The sequence below is a fragment of the Gracilinanus agilis genome, chromosome 2 (assembly GCF_016433145.1).
Source record: "Gracilinanus agilis isolate LMUSP501 chromosome 2, AgileGrace, whole genome shotgun sequence".
NCBI classification, from domain to species: Eukaryota; Metazoa; Chordata; class Mammalia; order Didelphimorphia; family Didelphidae; genus Gracilinanus; species Gracilinanus agilis.
The window spans coordinates 263,850,586-263,870,360 of NC_058131.1; the positions used below are offsets into that span (position 1 = coordinate 263,850,586).

The following is a 19,775-nucleotide window of genomic DNA, read 5'->3' on the forward strand; positions in this document are numbered from 1 at the left end:
TCAAATACAGTATCATTTCCAAACTACTTATAGTCAAGAACAATTTAACTTTGTTCCAATTGCTAAGTGGGCATATTTGAAATATAAATAAAATAAAAGCAATGTACCTTTTAATAAGGCTGAACACAAATCTATATAGATTGTTCTGATATTTTTATAACATATCATGTTAGAAAAACATGATGGATTTGATTGATAATTGAAGAATTACTTACTAATTATTGTCAAGATGCTTTCTTGTTGCTGCTGGTCCCCCAAAGGTCTAAGAGGACACTGATGAATAAATATTGAATGTTCTAGATATGTATTTTTACAAAATGTATTTTGCCAGTAAGTCACTACTACTGGAATCCCATTAACAAATGTTGTCAATATAAAATAGACCATCAGAGCAGAATTCCAGAATTGTAGAAAATAGATATGGATCATCCCTGGACAGCCATATATTTAGTAAAAATACTAAGTATTCAGTTCAAACTACTTGATCTCCATAGCTGGGCTATTCTGTAGATTTTCCTGCACTGGACATGTTACTAACGAGTCTGGTCTGGTCAGCTTTAGCCTTCTGCCCGTTTTACCACAAAATACACTTTCAAATTCCTAAAGCCAAGAAATGATAATTAATTTAATATATTGAATTTATGCAAGTAGCATTCAGATATAAAACTACTAAGCCTCAAATTAATAACAATATAAACATTTAGGCCACTTATTAAACTGTTATTTTAACATTCATATAAATTACAAATAAAATTCTCTTAATGGGGCTTATTAAATAGCTATTCAAATAAATATTCACATAAATGAGAAGTAAATCATAATTCTCAAACTATGGTTAGTTTTTAGTTCAAATCTTAAAATGAATAAAAAATTAAAGACATCTTATCCATTCTGAAAAAGTAATGTATATTTTTCATAATTAGGAGTTTTTCTATTTACTAATTACTGGTTTTTAGTAAAATTATAACATGACTACTACTTTATTATGCAATTACTATAATCACTTAACACTAGCAAGCAGGGTTATAGCACTAAACACTTGTGCAAAATTCTTAATTAATACAATTAATGTAGATTATATGTACCACTGTTTCATATTTTAGAAGGCACCTTTCAGTTTTAAAATCCATCTTCTTTTAAAAAACTAGATACCAGTTACCTACCCAACCCTAAACACAATCATTACATCTTATACTCCCAAGTATGAATTCTTTCAATACTTTTCCTTGGGAGTTAAAGTACTTTAGAAGATTGTTACAATATAAGATGAGATATTATTTCACAGTTCATCTCCTAAAACAAGTTACTCTTCCTCCATGTAAAATGGCATGTGTCTGAAGATTGAAATGGTAGCTAATGAACAAAACTGAATGTTTCTGGGGAGAGGATAGGTGGATTTTCAAGACAACATCCTGAAAGAATCCTGGACTGGGAGTCAGAAAATTTGGGTTCAAGTCTCTATCTAAGCTATTTGGCCAAATCTGGCTTTAGACACTTCCTAGCTAGACAAGTTACTTAACTCCTATTTCCTAGCCCTTACCACTCTTCTGCCTTGGAACCAATATACAGTATTGGTTCTAAGACAGAAGATATTGGTCTGAAAAAGGAAGGGGAAAAAAAAGCTATTTGGTTCTTGGATGAGTTCTTGAGCCTTAGTTTATAAATCTATAAACTGGCAGCTGGATTAGCTAGATGGTATCCCAAATGTCCCACTTACTATTAAAATTTTAAAATAGTAAGATACTTTTACCTTCTTTTTTGATCTCCTTAACAAGTACTTTAAAAAAAATAATTGGTGGCCAAAACACATAAAAGGTCCGCTAAACCTGATCTACAGATGTATATATTCTAGGAATATGGAATCTGTCTTTTAGAACAATGCTTGGAATTAAATGATAACATTAGATAAAGGAAAATGGTACTTTCTTCTAAATATATAAAAGTACTTTTTAATGAAATTGGTTGTTGTTGTTTTTTTTTTTTTTCAAAAATGAAGAAGCAGTTGCTGGTCCATTCTCAATAGAGCATGCATCCTAAATGTTTTTTCTAGAGGTGATAATCTATCCTTATATTGTATTCACTCCAACTGACTGCAATACATCATGATGAAAAACATGCTTTGTTTTGTTTTTTAACTTAAACCCTTACCTTCTGTCTTAGAACTGATACCTAGAATTGGTTAGAAGGCAGAGGACTGTTAAGGGCTAGGCAATTGGGGTCAAGTCATTTGCCCAAGGACACATAGCTAGGAAGCATCTGAGACCACCTTTGAACCCAGGACCTCCTGTCTCCAGGTCTGGTTCCCTTTCCAACTGAGCCATCTAGCTGACCCAAGGCATGCATTTTTATAATATGGGTAGGCCCAAGGAAAGCTAACAGGTCTCATAAACCCTAACCAACTGAATAATCCAAATACAAGGTATGTTGGTATTTTTTACTGTTAAATACAATTACTGACATCTTCTCTATTTAACTTCACTTCTTTCTATTTCACTAATAAGTATAAGCTTATATGAACAAAAAATACAATTAATTCTTTCCATAATTTATTTTCATTCTGTAAAAATGTTGTCATGTGACCAAAGCTGATATTCACATTTTGTAATTATGAGACTCCATGCAAGCAACTAAGGTTGAATTCCTTACTAATACATAGAACTGACATGCACAACCCCAGTAACAAATTATATCTTCCCTAAAGGATGCTAATGTTCACTATAAACCAAAATACCATAAAACACTCACTTGAAGTACAAACATACCTTTGTTTTTAGAATTATCTTTATTAATTCAGTCAATTAAATGTCTCACATACTGGATAGGATTTCTTATTTCATTTAGACTGAACTTGATGTTTAATGTCTGATATATTAATGCATCATTTTTCACACATATGAACAGAGATTATACATATCTATACTTTAATAATACAAATGGTATGTTATTTCACTGAGGTAGGGAAGTACTACTTTCTCTGATACAAACTGAAACCTCTCCATGCTTCAATAGAGAATTTTATGTGTGTTCAAGGAAAATCATCACCTGGGGGTCGACCTTCTGGTGATGAACCTCTACAAATTTAGCTGGTATGGCCCTCAGACAATACATACAGAGTCTGTCACCATGCCCATATATATCTACATAATGGAAATGTACATATAATGGAAAATGGAAATATAGAATATTTATCTCTACTTTTCACAATCGCTTATTTCATATGGTGGAGTAGGTAAACTAAACTATCTTTATTTGATTAAAGAAACTAAATTATAAAATTAAGTGTTCCTTCCAGAATTATACAGTTAGGCTGAAGTATTATAAGAATTCTATTATCATTCTTCAGATATCTATTTCTTCCTATGCTATTTATAATTTCAACCTCAATTGTTGGTAATGATTTGAATAATTAAGAGGATTAAATCAAATAAGATCTTTGGCCGTGTGACATTTACTGGTCAAATCCCTTTGAATTTCATATAATGGGGGGAAATAGTGAAAAATAAATAGTCTTAATAGATTGTATGAAAGACACTTATATTTTTATTTATGTTCTCATTCCTAAAGAACCAATAATAACTGGCTAATTATTTGTTGCTGGTCAAATTTAAGGGTAACTTTATGTTGAAGCAACAATATGAAGACTCCCATAGAAAGGTAAACAAGGGAAATGCATAGTATCCAGAAGAAAAGCAAATGGCAAAAAAATCACTAATAAAAAGAAGAAAAATGCAAAAACAAAGCACATACCCACCAAATAAACAAAAAATGATAATAGAAATAATCACTGCTGGAGAGGTACACTCATACACTATTGGTGGAGCTAAAATTGTGTCAAATTATTCTGGATATTAATTTAGAATGTATGATAGTAAAATCAGTAAATTGTTCAAATCTTTGACCAAGTGTTCTCCCTACTAAGCATACCCTAAGGAAGCTGATGATGGAAAGGTTCTACTTAATGCAAAACAAAATATTTCAATAGCAAAACTTGGTAGCAAAAAAATTGGAAGCAAAATGGCTGCCTATTAATTGGGTACAGATGCATATATTACAGTATGTGAGTGTAAAAGAATAAGAATAACAAGTATAAAGAAACCAAAGAAATATGGTAGGAATTTTATGAAGTGATGCAGTGAAGAACCTAAAGAAAAATACACACAATGTCTACAGTAATGTAAATAACACTAAAAGATACTTAATATATGAGGAACTGTAATGAATAATCTGATACAAGGAAAATTAAAATTAACAAGGAAATATTATTTCCTCCTCAGTGGAGAGATAAGGACTACTGATGCAGAATGTAGTATGTGTTGTGAAATGCTATTGCCATGTTAGTTGATTTGGTTAAACTATTTTCTTTAAATAAGAAAAAGTTGAATGAAAAGAGAATAAAAGAAAATCTGATAAAAACAAAGGCACCAATAAAATGTTTCTCCTAAACAATCTAGAAGAGCTAGATGTATGTGACCAGTTTCAGATGTTTGGGAAGTAGTATACATGTTACCAGATTATAATGCTGGTAATGACATAAGTTCCACTTCTATTAAAATCAGCCCAAAATCCCATATCTCTTACATTGGTATTAAGGACATCTGGTAGGTTTGCAAAGCTGAACATCAAAAAGTTTATTAAACAAATAAGAGGTAAATTTCAAAAGGATTAAAAATCACTTAATTCACTTAATTAAAACAAACATAAATGAATATACTACAACATAAGAGAAGCCACATTATAAATTAGCATAAACACTCCATATAGACATAAATCCAACATAACTGATACATAATATGGTTAAGTGTACCAACTATAAAGATGAAAACGAGGAAATAGATGAAACTGTGATTCATGAGATTTGTGTAGTAATAAGGACAACAGAAAAAGAAGGTGAAGAAGAGACAAACTGTTGGTATCACCCCAAGCAAGCACTGTCCAAGAGAGGGATGCCCTATCCGTTGATGGTTTCTCTGTAGCCTGGACAAGTATAGGCCCTGTAGTGGGAGAGGGGGATCTATCAGGCTTTACCATGATCCAGTTAGAAATATCTTAATCCTTTCAATTTCACACTTGCTTAATACATGTCTAATTTTAGTTACCAAATCAGATTCCTATAGAAAATGGGGTGCATTGTCCAGTAATTGGTAGATTAAACAAGTATATCCTTCAATGTAAAGTAACAAATTTGTATTCTATTTTACAAATCATTGTCTTACAGGTGTGGTCTGCCAAGGTCCAATTACTCTCATTAATATGACTGAAAACCATCTTGCCAGACCAGCAGAAGCAAATAATTAAAATCTATAGCATAGATAACCATCCCAAGGCATAGCACAATAAAAATAAAACCACTTCAGCAAAAAATAATTTTATTATGAAACACTAAGGGGTTGACAAAACTGTCTAACATCACTTTAGTGTTTAATTGCTTTTGAGGATCTAAATTTAGTAACTGTGAAAAACCATTTACATAATAAATGCTACAACTAAAGTACATATAATATGTACGTTTGTGATTCATACCTCACTGAAGCTTTTCTTGATTACTCTAGAAAAGATTATACTAATTTCTTCCCCCAGGGAGAATTTACTGTTGGTACCACTTGTTTGGCATTTAACAATTACCACCTTTTTTTGTTACTTAATTTTTTTTTCCATTTATATATGTCTTTATCTATTTAGAGTGCAAACTCTCTTAGGGCAATGACTATAACTTACTTTTCTGGTATCATCTCCTAAACACCTAGTAATAGCTTACACATAACAGGCATTCAAATATCTGTGGTTTTTTAATACCCAATTAACTCTGATAACATACTGTAAATTTGGAATGCCAGCTTGATTGAGATATATATATATATTTATCTTCTAGCTACAACTTTCATTTTATTTTTTAAAAATCTTTACTTTCTGTCCTAGGTTCAATACTAAGAATTGGTTTCAAGGCAGAAAGATGGTAAGGGCTAGGCAACTGGAGTTAAATGACTTGCCCAAGGTCACATAGCTAGGAAATGTCTGAGATTATATTTGAACCCAAGACCTCCCAGTCTCCAGGCCTGGCTCTCTGTCAATTGAATTACATTATTAATGTATATCAGTTTCCTGAAGTTATACATAATATTCTGATGTCAATATCTCAAAAAAACAAAAAGTCTGACAAACTGGCAAAAGTCTGACAAACAGGCAAAATAAAGGCCAAGCACTTTTATTTGTGGGTTTTTAAATTTTAATTCTGAAAATTTACTTTGGCCTAATTACTAACCTTCTTCAGAGAATCTCCATGTCTTTCCTGAATATATTTCAGGAATGCTGTTGTCCACTGTAAAGTTGTTGCCTTATCAGTCTCAGCATTGCAGAATGGAACTAGAAGATTCAACTCATCACAACAAATCCGAATTCTGCGCCTGCATTCAAAACCCAAAGTAGTCATGAAAGAAACTAAATGAAACTAGCCATCTAAAATGATGTTTCTTTTAAAAAAATTTTTATTATAAACTTAACACTCTCAACAAATACAAATCATTTTGAAGCCTTAAAAGTCAAAAGTATTTACATTTTTCATTGAAAAAACATAGTAGTTTAAAAAAAAACAATAATGTATTTTTTCTTATTCCCCTTCTCAGTCTATTTGTGTACTTAGAGTTGTTGTCTTTATTGTTTTTTTAGATGATATCAATGTGTGTTGTTCTCATTGTGCTGACCTTGCTTTGTATCACTTCATATAGATCTTTTCCATTTTCTTTTTATTCTTCAAACTTATTTTTATGGCACAACAATGCTCTGCTGCATTAACATAGCATGATTTACTCAGCCATTCTCCATTTGTTGCTTATATATACAAATAAATCAGCTACAAATATATTTTTGTACAGTTTATTTTTCTTTTAACAGCATCCTTAGGATGTCCTAGGAATGAGAATGCTGAGGACCAGCTATCTCAAAGATCACTTTTGTGACTCTTATTATATTTTGCCAAATTGCTATCTCCAAAAAATCTATACCAATCTACAGTCCCACCAACAATGTAGCAGAGTGCCTGTTTCCTTGTAACCCATCAACACTGAATATTACTTAGTTTTCAATTATTTTTGCCAGAGTGCTAGTTTTAAGTTAGTGTCTTAAAAATGCATTAATTTGCATTCCTCTGGTAATAGAGAATTTGATGCATTTTTAAAAAATATTCTAAACTTTTAAACTATATTTCTAAAAGACTGGTATTTGAATACTATGATACTTCATCAGCACTCAGCACACAAGAGGCACTTAATAAATGTTTGTTGGACTGAAGTAGATCAATACATATATAATTTGAAGTCAGAATTTATGGATTAGTAAAATACTTCCAAAATTGTTCACTTTTTAGAGGTATTAATGCTTTTAAGTTGTATGGGTAATATCTAATGGTACTAAGGTACTACTAAGCAATCCAAGTATGCCAAATGTAGACCTGAAATAGTAGTTTATCTCCAAATGTTATTTCACATACAGTCTGGGAGGAATGCACTGTATCTCTAGACTTCATTTTAACTTCCAAATTTTAGGTTCATCAGTATCCAGAGTCTTAAGGATGCTGTTACTGTGAAAATGTATAAACATGGTCCTATTTGCCAATCTGCATATTGCTAACCACACCCACAAAGCAAGTGAGCAATCACTAGATGCTAGTAGCACAACTGCATAATTGAGGTTGAAATGGATTCTCAAGTAGGAAAAATTTTCTGTTTTTGAAGTCTGGACCCATGATTCATCAGCGTATGGCACTCCCAGTGTGGAAATTCCTTTCACTGATGAAGGTCAACAACTTCTCTGCAACTTATTGCATAATAAAATTGCCTGGGGCATTGAGAGGTCAAGTGACTTGCCCATGTCACACCAGCAGTATAGGTCAAAGGGAAGACTTGAACCCAGGTCTTCCTGACTCCAAGGCCAGCCCTCTTATCCACTATGACACACTGCCTCTCAAAGGATACATCTGTAATGTATAAATACTTATAGTCTACTGAAGTGATGTATGTGCCCTATATGGCTCCATGATGTCATTGATGTGTGTACTCTCTCCATTAGTGCTTACTGATGTCTCTTCTTGGGTGACTCTTGTTCATATAGCCTTCAATAAATCTACCATGGAGGATTTGCACGAAACACTAGAGGTCTTCTTTGAAGGTCTTAGCCTCTTATGGATACCAGTGTTGTAAATAAATCAACTAGCTGGGATAACTCACTCTTGCTATAACAATCCCACCTCCTTTTCCAAGCATATATTTTGTTGTTGATATTTTACTATACTTCTTGCAGGCAAGTCATCATTGGTAATATGCACAGCCTACTTACACACCCACCATGAATCTCTCCAATGCCCTTTGGATCACACACAAGTATTATTCTTCAGAGATTGAGGTATTCCATCATTCACAGTCACATAGCATCACCTGGAGAATATTGGTATTAAAAAAATGGGTTTGTGTGTCAGGGAACAGCTTGGGATCATGGAAAGCATTGCATAATTTCCCACAGGCAGTTAAGCACATGGTCTTCCTTCTATTCAATTCTGGACCCAGAAAACTGTCCATGTAATGCCTTATCCAAGATGTAAGTAGTGACTAATTTAATAGGTTGACCATCCAGCTATATGTTATAATTTGGGTAGTGTATAGTCTTATTCCACTTGGCTTATCCTATGTAGAATTCTAGGCCAATCTCTTTTGCAGCTGTGAATCTCATTCTGGAAAGCCTGTAATGTTCTGGAGGTAGGTGCAATCAGTTCATCCATGGGGATTCAGTCTTCCTTTTGGAGTTTGTTCAGGACATCCTCAATGATAATAGTAAATCCCTTTGGCAAATATATTATCCCATTTTATGTTTCACTTGGTAATCATTGTTTCATTGAACAAAATTACCTCAGTGGTTAAATCTATCAAGAAATCTCATATGATCTTAACAAACATTTTTTGCGTAGAATTTTTAAATCAAGTCAAATTATTTTCGTAATTTGTAATAAGATGCAGTTGGATCTCGTATTCTTTACTGCTCAATCAGCTGTGTGAGTGAAGAAGTGGTATCCTAGAAAATGGTCTGTGAGTCTTCCTGTCCCCTTCTCAAACTTGCATCAAGGGCACCCTTAATAGTTTCATTCTCATAAAGGTGTCATAGAAACAAATAAAGTAGGAAAATGGGTTAGTAACTGTTGATACTGTTGTCTTTTCTTGGTAATAGTACCATTTATGATTTTTTCCTCATCTTTCTGTTATCTTTTCCCCATTTGATAAATCTCGAAAATCCTTCAGTTGCCTCCAAAGCTACATTGCCTCAAGCAGATTTCTTTTGCAAATGCTTCAGCAGACCCAGCCACTCTTCCCAGTGTTAGTTTCTGAAGTACATTTCTTGTTCTTTATGACTTACTGAGATACAATGAATTAAAATGTAAAGGGTTCTACTGTAATCAATGAAGAATCTATATCATTATAGGCTGAATCTCAAATCTGTTGCATTTTTTTGGTATATTTCTTATCCTCCTTCCAGTTTCATCTATAAATGCTATTGGGACAAACTGATGTAATTAGGTTTCATGCCCAGTTTTCTGAAGACTCATTTTTCTTTTTGCTACTTTTAATTGTTTTGTAAGGAAATGTTATAGGCAACCTCCCCCATTGCTTTGTGTATAATGCTCTATAGTTGAGCTTGTACTTGAAATTGGTGTTGCCCTTGGCTGCTATAATTGCTTGATAAGGTCATCAAGTGTATTCATTGGATGAGGCAATTTGAGGGCTTAAAAAAAAACCTTACTATTATTTATAGTGCTAAGAAATGGGGATAACCAGAGCCAATATCTTTACCTTTAGTCATTTCCCATTTTTCAGAATCAACAGCTTGTTTAAATAAGTTGAGTTTGAGTTGCTATTACTATATATAATGTTGTCTTAACTTTATTCTTTTTTTTTTCAACTTGGTGTTGATTTTGATCTTTGTTCTAATCGATGGTTCAACTCTACAGAGAGAGCTAATTCAGAAATGACTCACAGTCATTTAATATGATATTGGTTAATTTCATTTTCTGTGAAGTATTTTGGTGTAATGCACCTCCTGAATCTTTACTTATAAAAGTATTCATTGAAATACTTTGGAATTATCTTTAAGACACTGGATTCTTTTAATTCCAAATCATATGTTGCAAAATATTTTGCAATCTTTCCCTGTGCTCATCTTTATAATGAAGTCACTGAGCATCATGACATACACACATATCTAGCTATGTATGTGTCTATACACATACCTATATTGACTTAATTTGGAAGGATCTTGCCATGTCCTTTACTTCTTCATCCTCTGGAAAACTCCTACTCCAAAGCCTTACCAAGATGCAAAGGTATTCTTGAATTCACAAAGGGTATATCAGTGAAGTGCATGCTCTGGCACAACCTACCATGCTGGAAAGATTTCAAATATGATCCTATGATAGATCAGTCCTACTGTCAAAGGGGCTGCTAAGTTAATGACATAAAAAGTTCACCATCAGGTGATTGACCAGAGGGCATTAATTCTTTGGTCATGACAAGCCATGATACAAAGAAAAAGCAAAATGGTCCTCAGTCCTGGGCAGCCTCCTCCCAAGTGCACAGTAAGGTGGCCAAATAACAGAAAAGCGAGTACAGAGTGCTAAGAATCACACTATTTTCATGCCATCTACAAATATCAACTTGACTACTGACATCATTAAGTACAAGATCTTTGCCCATCAACTGAAATGATATAGGACTGCAGGAATGAAACACATTCATACTGACATTCTTGCTGTATTAAAACCAAAAAGATATAAGTTGAAACTAAATGTAAGTGCAGCTCACAGCTCTCCCTGGAGAGGTGAAAAATGGAACTAGAGATAGCTTCACTGCATACTCAAAGACAAGAAGAAACATTTCATGGGACACTTGGTGTGCTTGTGAAAGCAAAAGCAAAATGACTATGATGAAAATAATTATAGCTTATATGCATCTGATATAGCTCTCCTTTAAAATGGAACTAACTTGATTTAATTAAGCATTAGAACAAGAAGAATCAACTTTGAATTTATGATAATTTTCAATTATCTATGTTTTTACATAGAGATGGCAACATGATGGAGTGGAGGGTAGACCTGAAATCAAGAATGTCATGAATGCAAATCCCAACTCCACTTCAAATCCACCAGCACTTACTGGCTATGTAAACCTGGGTTAAGTCAAAACTGTTTTGAGTAGCAGTTTCCTCATTAGTAAAATAGTAATGATATTTGTAGAATCATCTCGCGGGATTGTTCTGTCAAACAAGACAATACATTAAAAGTCCTTTGTAAACCTAAAGTACTATTTGTAGCCAGCTATTATTTATATGTTCAAATATAAAGAAAATTTTAAACAAGACGGTACTTGAAGGATCTGTGATTTCGTCAGTGTGGCTACTGCCTCCACCAATGCAGATTGTAATCCTTCTACTAATCAATCAGTCAACAAGCATTTATCAAGCCCCTTCCGTATGACAGGCACTGTGCTAGGCATTGGGGATACAAAGACAAAAATGAAACCATATCTGTCCTTGAGGAGCTTACATTCTATCAAGAGATACAACATATATACATAGGAGTGCATACCAAGATAAATGCAAGATCTGAAGGGAGCCAACACTCAGAGTTGGAAAGATTAGGATAGGTTTTATGTAGAAGGTGGTGCCTGAGTTGAGCTTTGAAAGAAATGAGTGATTTTAAGAAGCAGAGAAGAAGATGCATTTCAGGAATGGGGACAGCCCATGCAAAAGTACTGAAGATGTAATACCACATGTAAAGAATAGCTGGAAAAGTAAGTTGGGCCAAGCTATTTAAATACCAGAATTCACATGTTATCTTAAAGGCAATGAAGTTTATTCCATATGAGAATGACATGGGCAGATCTATGCTTTGGCATCTCTGTGGAAGATGGACTGAAGAAGGGAAAGATTTGATGCAGGAACCAATTAAAGTTATTGCAAGAGTATAGGGAAAAACTAATGAGGATATGAACTAGGGTAGTCTATGTGAGTAAAGGGATGGTTGTAAAAGAAGTGAAGACAGAAATAACTTAATGGATACATGAAATAAGAGACCGAGGAGTCTGGAAAGTCTGATTCCAATGTTTTTAAGCTGGATGATTAGAAAGGTAGTGGCACTTTTGACAAAAACAAGGCATTTCAGAAGACAGATGGGTTTTGGGACAGGTTGAGTTTGAGATGCTCAAAAGGCAGTTGGAGATTCAGGACTGGAACTCAAGAAAGACTGGGGGTAGATTTACAGAGCTGAGGGATAGCCTCAGAAAAAAGGATATTTAAACCTATGGTTGTTGATGAGGCCAGCAAGTGAGAGAGAAAAGGATATAGGACAGAGACTTGGGGCATACCCACCAGTAAGGAGGCAAGAATGTGGATGATAAACCAGCAAGTGGAGACTAAGAAGGTGAGATTGAGTAGAAAGAAAATCAAGATAGCAGTGTCATCGGAAACCTTTGAGTTGCTAATCAATCAAAAAGCATTTAACGAACTTTCATTATGTGCCAGAATTAATGCTAGAAGCTAAGTATACAAAGACAAAATGAAACTATCTTTGCCGTCATGGAACTTAGGTTCTATAGGAAAAGACAGCATGTACAGATATAAATTTATACAATAAATACACAAAACAAGCACAAAGTAAGTTGTGAGTTGAGGAAGGCATTAGCATTTGGGGGAGGGGGAGGCATATGAGGTGAACAATGGTCAAAAAATTAATTACCCTGCAGCCACCTAGTTATAAGTTTCTCCAAACTTAGCTAGGCTTGTTCTCAGACAAGAAATGGTCATCAGAACCAAACCCAAAGATTTTCTAGTTTTGAAGGATATGCCAGAGCTTGTTTGAAGGACTTGCACATACAAACTTTGAAAACCCAAAGGCACTGCCATTTCAATGACACACTCGAATCAATCTTCAGTGAAGAATATAAGTACAATTTTAAAAATTAACTAGAATGGGCAACTCTTAATTATAGGAGGGACCTGAGGAAGATGTAAGAGATTAGGAATAGGAATACTATAGACAGGTTTATTTAATCTATGGATTTATTTTACTGATACTCCAACCATTAATTTCAACCTTATCCCTCACCGTTTTACCAAAACTACTCGTAAATAATGAAATATGACAGATTAGTTTTACCTCCTATTACCTACCCTTTAGTTAAGGTCCTAGTAAGCAGAAAATTGTCCAAAAGCTCTTTTGAGAAACCAATGCTTTTAAAATAATTTGCGAATAAAATTTACTAAAGCATTTAACTTACCTTCGATCTCTTTCCATTCGATTATGCCTCTCCCTGCGCTGAGAGCGTCCACCTTGTTGCCCACTTTGTGTCTGGTCACTCAAGCTTGACTGTGTAGACTCTGTGGATTGCCAAGCACCCTGTGAAGTTGTGGTGCTCTGGCTTTCTCCTACATTCTGAATTTCACCAAGCGCTCTTCTTTCTACATTTGTGTCCAACTGACGCATTCGACTTCGATTTCTTTTATTTATTGCTTGTTTACATAACGCTTCTTCTTTGCAAAATAAGAAAAAAAGTAGTACTTTAATTTTTTATTCTCCTTTTAATGAGTTAATAATTAATAATTCTCCTTTAAATGAATACCTAATACATTTATCCTTGATTTTCTGTATATTAGATTCTGTATTAAGTACAAAACAGAAAAAATTAATATTTTGTAGTTGATATAAATTTTAATGAAAAACTAATAAATTCATTTAAAAGTTAACTATTGTAGTACTTCTTTAGTAAAAATGCTACTCCCTTTTAGCAATGAAATTAATTGTTCTTCCTAGCACTAAATCTGAAGTCCATTTTACATTACTATATCTGGGATATCTATCTATTAACAATGAAATATTTTAAAAATATTATACAATTAATGAACCAGGAGGTCCTCCTGATCCTATTTCTGAAAGAATCTTTAGGTACTTTAATGTATATAAGCTGGAATTGTTCAGATCTGCTAGTATTCAGAGTAAATAAAAATTGGAGAACTAAGGATTAATACCTAAATACAGAATTGCTTTCTCCAAAGAAGAAAAACATCTTTTCTTCCCTTTATTAAAGCATAATAACAATATTATTACAATTTATATTCTTACTGGAATTTTTAGAAAAGAACAAAAATGGAAAGGACATAATACAACTTAATACCTTCTTACCCTTGAGGAAATCTTAACACAAATTAGAAAAACAGAAATTGAATTTATATATATTCTTTAGAAACCAGTCAAGCCTCTCCATAATGAATTCCATAGAATACTTTCTCCCTACTATAACAAGCACAACTTTTCAGTGGTTATTTGATATAGTAGAGAAAGAGGTAGCTCTAGAAATGTTTTTATTGAATGGTTTCTAAAGCTTAAGCTTCTCTCTTTCCCTCCACTTCTACATGGTTAAAAGTGAAGTATAAAAAATTGAAGAATAGAACTGATCCTGGACAAAACTTCAATATAAACCAAATTTGTCTTGGTATCAACTTATGTCCCCTCCTGAGCTTTTCCCCATCATGGCTCTAAAGTTTCCATGTCTGCATGTTCAAACTTTGGCATCAGGCCTACACTAAGGTTACCAAGCCATAAAATTTCTCAAACTTAACTCCAATAAAAATTCCCATTCTCTCAGTATAAATTTCAATTTCTTATCAGAAAGGAAGCAATTTGATTAACCTAATTCACAGAGTTGAAAGACTGATAACCACTTAACCATCTCTTAGAGATTTATATTTTTTAAGATGAAGCATAAATGAATCTCCAAGTGGGAGATTTTAATGCCCTGTGGCAAAATGAAGTAAAGAATTCTAAGGTCATATTTTTAGAAAACAGGTCTCCATCTAACAGATTTATTAGTAAAAATGCTGCTCAGTGGCAAAAGAACTGCAGAATTCAGTTATAACTCAGTAGCTCTCAACTATAATTCCAAGAATATAAAATCATACTCATTGTACAGAGTGCCTATTATTCTACCAGAGACCAAAGTACTTTGTTCTACTGAATTATTTTCATAGAAAATTTGTTGAAAACAGAGCCCCAAACAATTGTTAAAAGTCAATCACTTGGATCTGGAAAAAAGCTTTTTTATACTAAGTACCTCATTGCAATATCTGCTATGATGGCAAATTTACCTGTAGAGGATTTCAGACTCTTCAATTATCAGTGAAGAGAAAATGAAAAAGAATGAACTATGATGTGCTTTGAGCAACTTAAAAATAGATAAAAACTATTAAAAAATCATTATTAGATATTTACTAAATTCACTATTTAAAAGAAAAAAAGCCCAACAATGCAAAATACTGCTACATGTGGTAAGCACAATTCAGATGTTCAGGCTCAAGAAGGAATGCTCCAAATATGAAACATGATCACTTTAGGAATATGGGGAAGAGTAGGAAGGTTAGAAATCACTGATAAAATACTAAAAAGGTTTTCAAGTAATGGGAAATTCCTGTGCGACAAAACCAATGTCTAATGAAATTTTTATAATGTCTACTGAATAGCCTAGCCAAAGAAAGAAACTCTTGTTATCTTATGTCATATATCTTACCTCCTACTTTAATCCAAACCTGCTCAGGTAAAGGCTTGTTTCTACTGCCTAAAGTCTGTTTAGTAGATTCAATTTCTTGCTGGTAACAGAAAGAAAATGCTCTGGGTAACCCAATATCTTGATGTTTGGCAGCTTCAAGTATAGAACATGAGTTACTAGAACTCTGGAATATAATGAAGGAATAGCAATATAATTAATTTTATTATCAATATGCATCTTAATCTCCTCTGTGCTGCCACAAGTAAAATGTATTTTAACATGAAGTAAATACTAATAACAGCATTTATGGATATACAACTTTGAGACTTTAAATTTGCAAACTACATATTGTGGAGTTTAAAATATTCCCAAAATCTCTCTACTAAAAAATTATTTATCAGGGCCAATGAAAAGAATACAATCTGAGGCCTAATTAAGAAAATGATTAATAAAATCTATCAAAAGTTCCTTCACAAAAATCCTATTCTAATGCCTTATTCTGGCATGGACATGACCCTGGGTCCTCAAGGACTATGTGAGTGGAGCACAAGCTTTGGCAGTTTCTACCAAGCTGGAAAGGCTTGGAACATGATCCTGGCAATAAAGAGTGTGTCTGCTGTCCAAGGGCCAGCCCAGCTATGTATGGAAAGATTCATCACCAGTAGGTCAACCACCATAGGTGATGAATTCTTTGGCCATGGCAACCCATCAAAAGTTAGTACTTCAGAGCTTCACTAATCATTTTCCCTACCTGTGTTTGTGAAAGATTAGAATTCCCAGCAGTAGAACAGGCATTTGCAGTAAATAATGGGTATGTAAATTGCAAAGCAGTAGTAGCAGCAGCAGTTTTATTTTTCACTAATGTGGTACATTTGTTTTGCTGCTGATGAAGAGGAACATTCATTAGTTCTGATGGATGTCGAATAAGGGTTACCAAACTGCCAAAACAAAAAGGACAACCCAGAAAAAACAAATCAAGAATATGCAACTGATACTCTTCCAGACATATTTTAGTCACTGACTGACATTTGATTTTCTAAATATAGGTCAGTTATTGTTATCGACCTTGGCTCAGTGACTGTGCTCTCTCCCCTTACTCTCCACTAAAAGGGGGATGGTATTTTAATTTCTTATTTTAAGGGTTCAACTATGCTTCTAAGTCAGTGAAAACAACTCAGGAGACATCTGTCACCTTCATTTGCTCTATTTTTTCACCCAAACCACTCATGAAGGGAAAAGAGAAGATGGTCAAGTTTAAATGAGAATGGGCAATAACAAGGTTAACCGCAGGAGAACCTCTGCTGACCACAAATCCTGCCCCAGCAGTTAGGCCCCTGATTTCAAGTACTATTAGATTTCAGTAACCTGCATATAATAGGTGCCTAATAAATGTTTAGCTCAGTTTGTTGACTACAATAAATTGGAAAAAATCACTTAATGGATTTTGGCCTATTTTAATCTGTGATTTCAATAGTCTGGAAAATTTCCTCCACTGATACAAATCAGCAGTTTATAGTCTTAGGGTGTTGCCTAGGACAGAGTTTAAGTGACTTGCCCATGATCACAGAGTATATCTTAAGAGAAAGGACTTGAACTAAGTTTTCTTTTGTCCAAGGCTGGCTGGTCCTTCATATATTACATTACATTACATTACATTATATTACATTACGTTACATTACATTATATTACGTTACATTGCATTACGTTACATTACATTACATCCATTACCCTGTAACCTGTTTCAAATATTTTTATATATGCACATAAAATGTATACATGTTATACACACGTGTGCATGTATATGTATGCAATGAAAAGTAATTTCAGAGTTCATAAATGGTGAATAGAAAGAATTCTAAATAAGGAACTCAATGAAGTAATACAGTGAAGTAAGCACAACTAAAAAAGGTTATTGGTCAATTGCATAAAAAACGAAATTTAATGCTATATAATTATAATGCCCAAGGTCACCTCAGCAAGGTAGAAGTCAGGGTTACTATGTTGATTGGTTTTCTGAAACTACTTTTAATCCCCTCTTTCAATCTTTTATTACAAGGAATGGCTCACGATGAGAGCAGGGAAGGGATATATTTGGAAATGAAGGTGTTTAAAAAAAGATATTAATAAAAACAAGAAACATAAATTTTAAATGTATATATACATTGATGGGAGGCCTCAGGTGTACTGGAAAGAACATGAGTAGGAGTGAAAAAGCCTAGGTTTAAATTCCAACCTTATCACTTACTAGGCCTTTGAACCTAAGTAAGTCATCTTATTGTCTTTTTATTCTTCTATAAAAAGGAGACAATAATATCTATAGTACCTACCTCACAGGAATGTCTGAGGATTGAATAAAGTAAAGCATTTTACAAAACTTAAAAATATTATCTAAATCTATTATTATCACTACTATTGATGTGAATCTGGGCAAGTCACTTTACCTGAGTTTCTTCATCATTAAATTTTAAATCTGATTTATTTAAATAAACAGGGAAAACTTCCCCTCTTCCATGGGTAGGGGAAGGGGAATATTAAAGAGGAGATAATACTTGCACTCCACCAAACAGGATGCCAGGATGGCACTCTGTAAGCTGTAAAGCACAATATAATGGTAAGCTATTTGAAAATTATATGGTATGAATTACCTAAGCATGTTATTTTTAGGTGTCTTGAAATTTTTGTATTCAAATTCATGAAAATATATTTGAAGCAACTTTAAAAATCTACTATGAAATTAAAAAAAAAAAAAGAAAGATCTGAAACACACTTGTTAAGAGTAACTCCAGATTCCTGAGGCTCTTGGCACCTGGGAATTTCTGTCTGGATACTGTTGAATCTGTCTTCCAGCCGAACTCGGACTGCAGATTTAGATCTAGTTTCTGGCACAGGAGCCAGATTTTCAACAGCTATATTTTCTTTATTTGGTCCACCAACATTTTCTCCATGCTTAACTCTTACCACACTGTGGCCAGTGACCTCTACAGAACTACTGTTGGGTGTTTTCTCTACCTGGTTGGCAACTGTCACAGGTAAATTCGATTCACTGAGCAGCATCATTCTCAGCTCTTGGAAATCAATGTGTCCCAGACACTGGTTTGACCCCACAAAGCTGCCATCAGAAGTCAGGCCTGACTGGCAGATGACTGGATACACTGACTGGCTCCCAGTGCTGTTGGAGGAGTAGCTGGGCTGGCTGGTGCTGCTGGAGGATTGGTACTGAGCCTGGCTCGAGGGATTGCTCGCGGAGAAGAAGGCAGAATTTAGCCGGGTTTCCAGCTCCCCTTCGTTGGCTTGGGCCTCCATGTGGGAATAGAGTATATGCTGCAGTTGTGTGTATTCGATCTCCGTCATCTCCACCAGGTTGAGGTCTGTGGTGGTAAAGCTCAGGCCCTGCTCTCCGAAGGAAGTGTCATTGGAAGGGCCCTCGGCCGCGGGGGCAGGGTCGGAAGCAGCAGCGCCGCCGACTGCAGCAGCCGAGGCCGAAGCAGCAGCAGCAGCAGCAGCAGCAGCAGCAGCGGCCGCGGCCGCCGCCTGAGGGGTGGACGTGTGGGGCTCTCGGGGGGCCGGACCGGACATGACTTCCAAACACCAAGGCGACCTGGGGGCTGTGGGGCTTCCACCCGGCCGCCTTCTGCAGAGGACGACAGCAACCCCGGCGGGGGATGAGCTTCACCCAGAGTTGGAGGCGGGGGAGAGGGGCGGGGCTCGTCCCAAACCCCCGCCCTCCCAGCTGACACGGGCGCCCCGCCCCCTCCCCCTGGTTTGGTCACCTGGACGCCCCCCAACCACAAGGCGTGGCGGCGGCGGCGGCAACAGCAGCAGCAGCAGCAGCAGCTACGGGAGCGAGGGATGGGGGGAGGAGTCTGCGCGGGGCGGCCCGGGAGGCCCCGTTCCCCGCGTCGGGACCCACTAGGAAGAGGAGGAGAGCAGGGAGGGGGAGGGAAAGTAGAGGGAAGGAGGGAGGGAGGGAGGAGCGGCGGCTCGCGCCTAGAGGGAGAAAGAAAACGAGGGAGGGAGGGACGGCGCGCACCAGAAACCCCGGGACGGCGACGGCGGCGGCGACGAGCCGCGCGCAGGAAGCCCACTGAGGCGAGCAGAAGCTCCCGTTGGGGGAGGGAAAACCGCTCACCCTTCGCAGAGCCCAGCACGCGTGCGCACGCCAACTCTGCCCCGCCCCCTTAGCCAACGGTAACCCCTCCCCCC

General features: G+C 35.6%; 1 protein-coding gene across 1 annotated transcript; it reads right to left on the minus strand.

Moving 5' to 3' along the window:
* Positions 1-4,574: 4,574 nt before the first annotated feature.
* On the minus strand, positions 4,575-19,769 carry TCFL5 (transcription factor like 5; the record flags this gene model as incomplete). The annotated part of the gene is made up of 8 exons (XM_044659645.1): positions 4,575-4,612; positions 4,805-4,991; positions 6,260-6,401; positions 13,311-13,563; positions 15,594-15,756; positions 16,324-16,510; positions 18,340-19,203; positions 19,702-19,769. Coding segments are annotated over 8 exons (1,902 nt in total), but the record flags the coding sequence as incomplete, so codon positions are not given.
* Between the last annotated feature and the right edge of the window lie 6 nt (positions 19,770-19,775).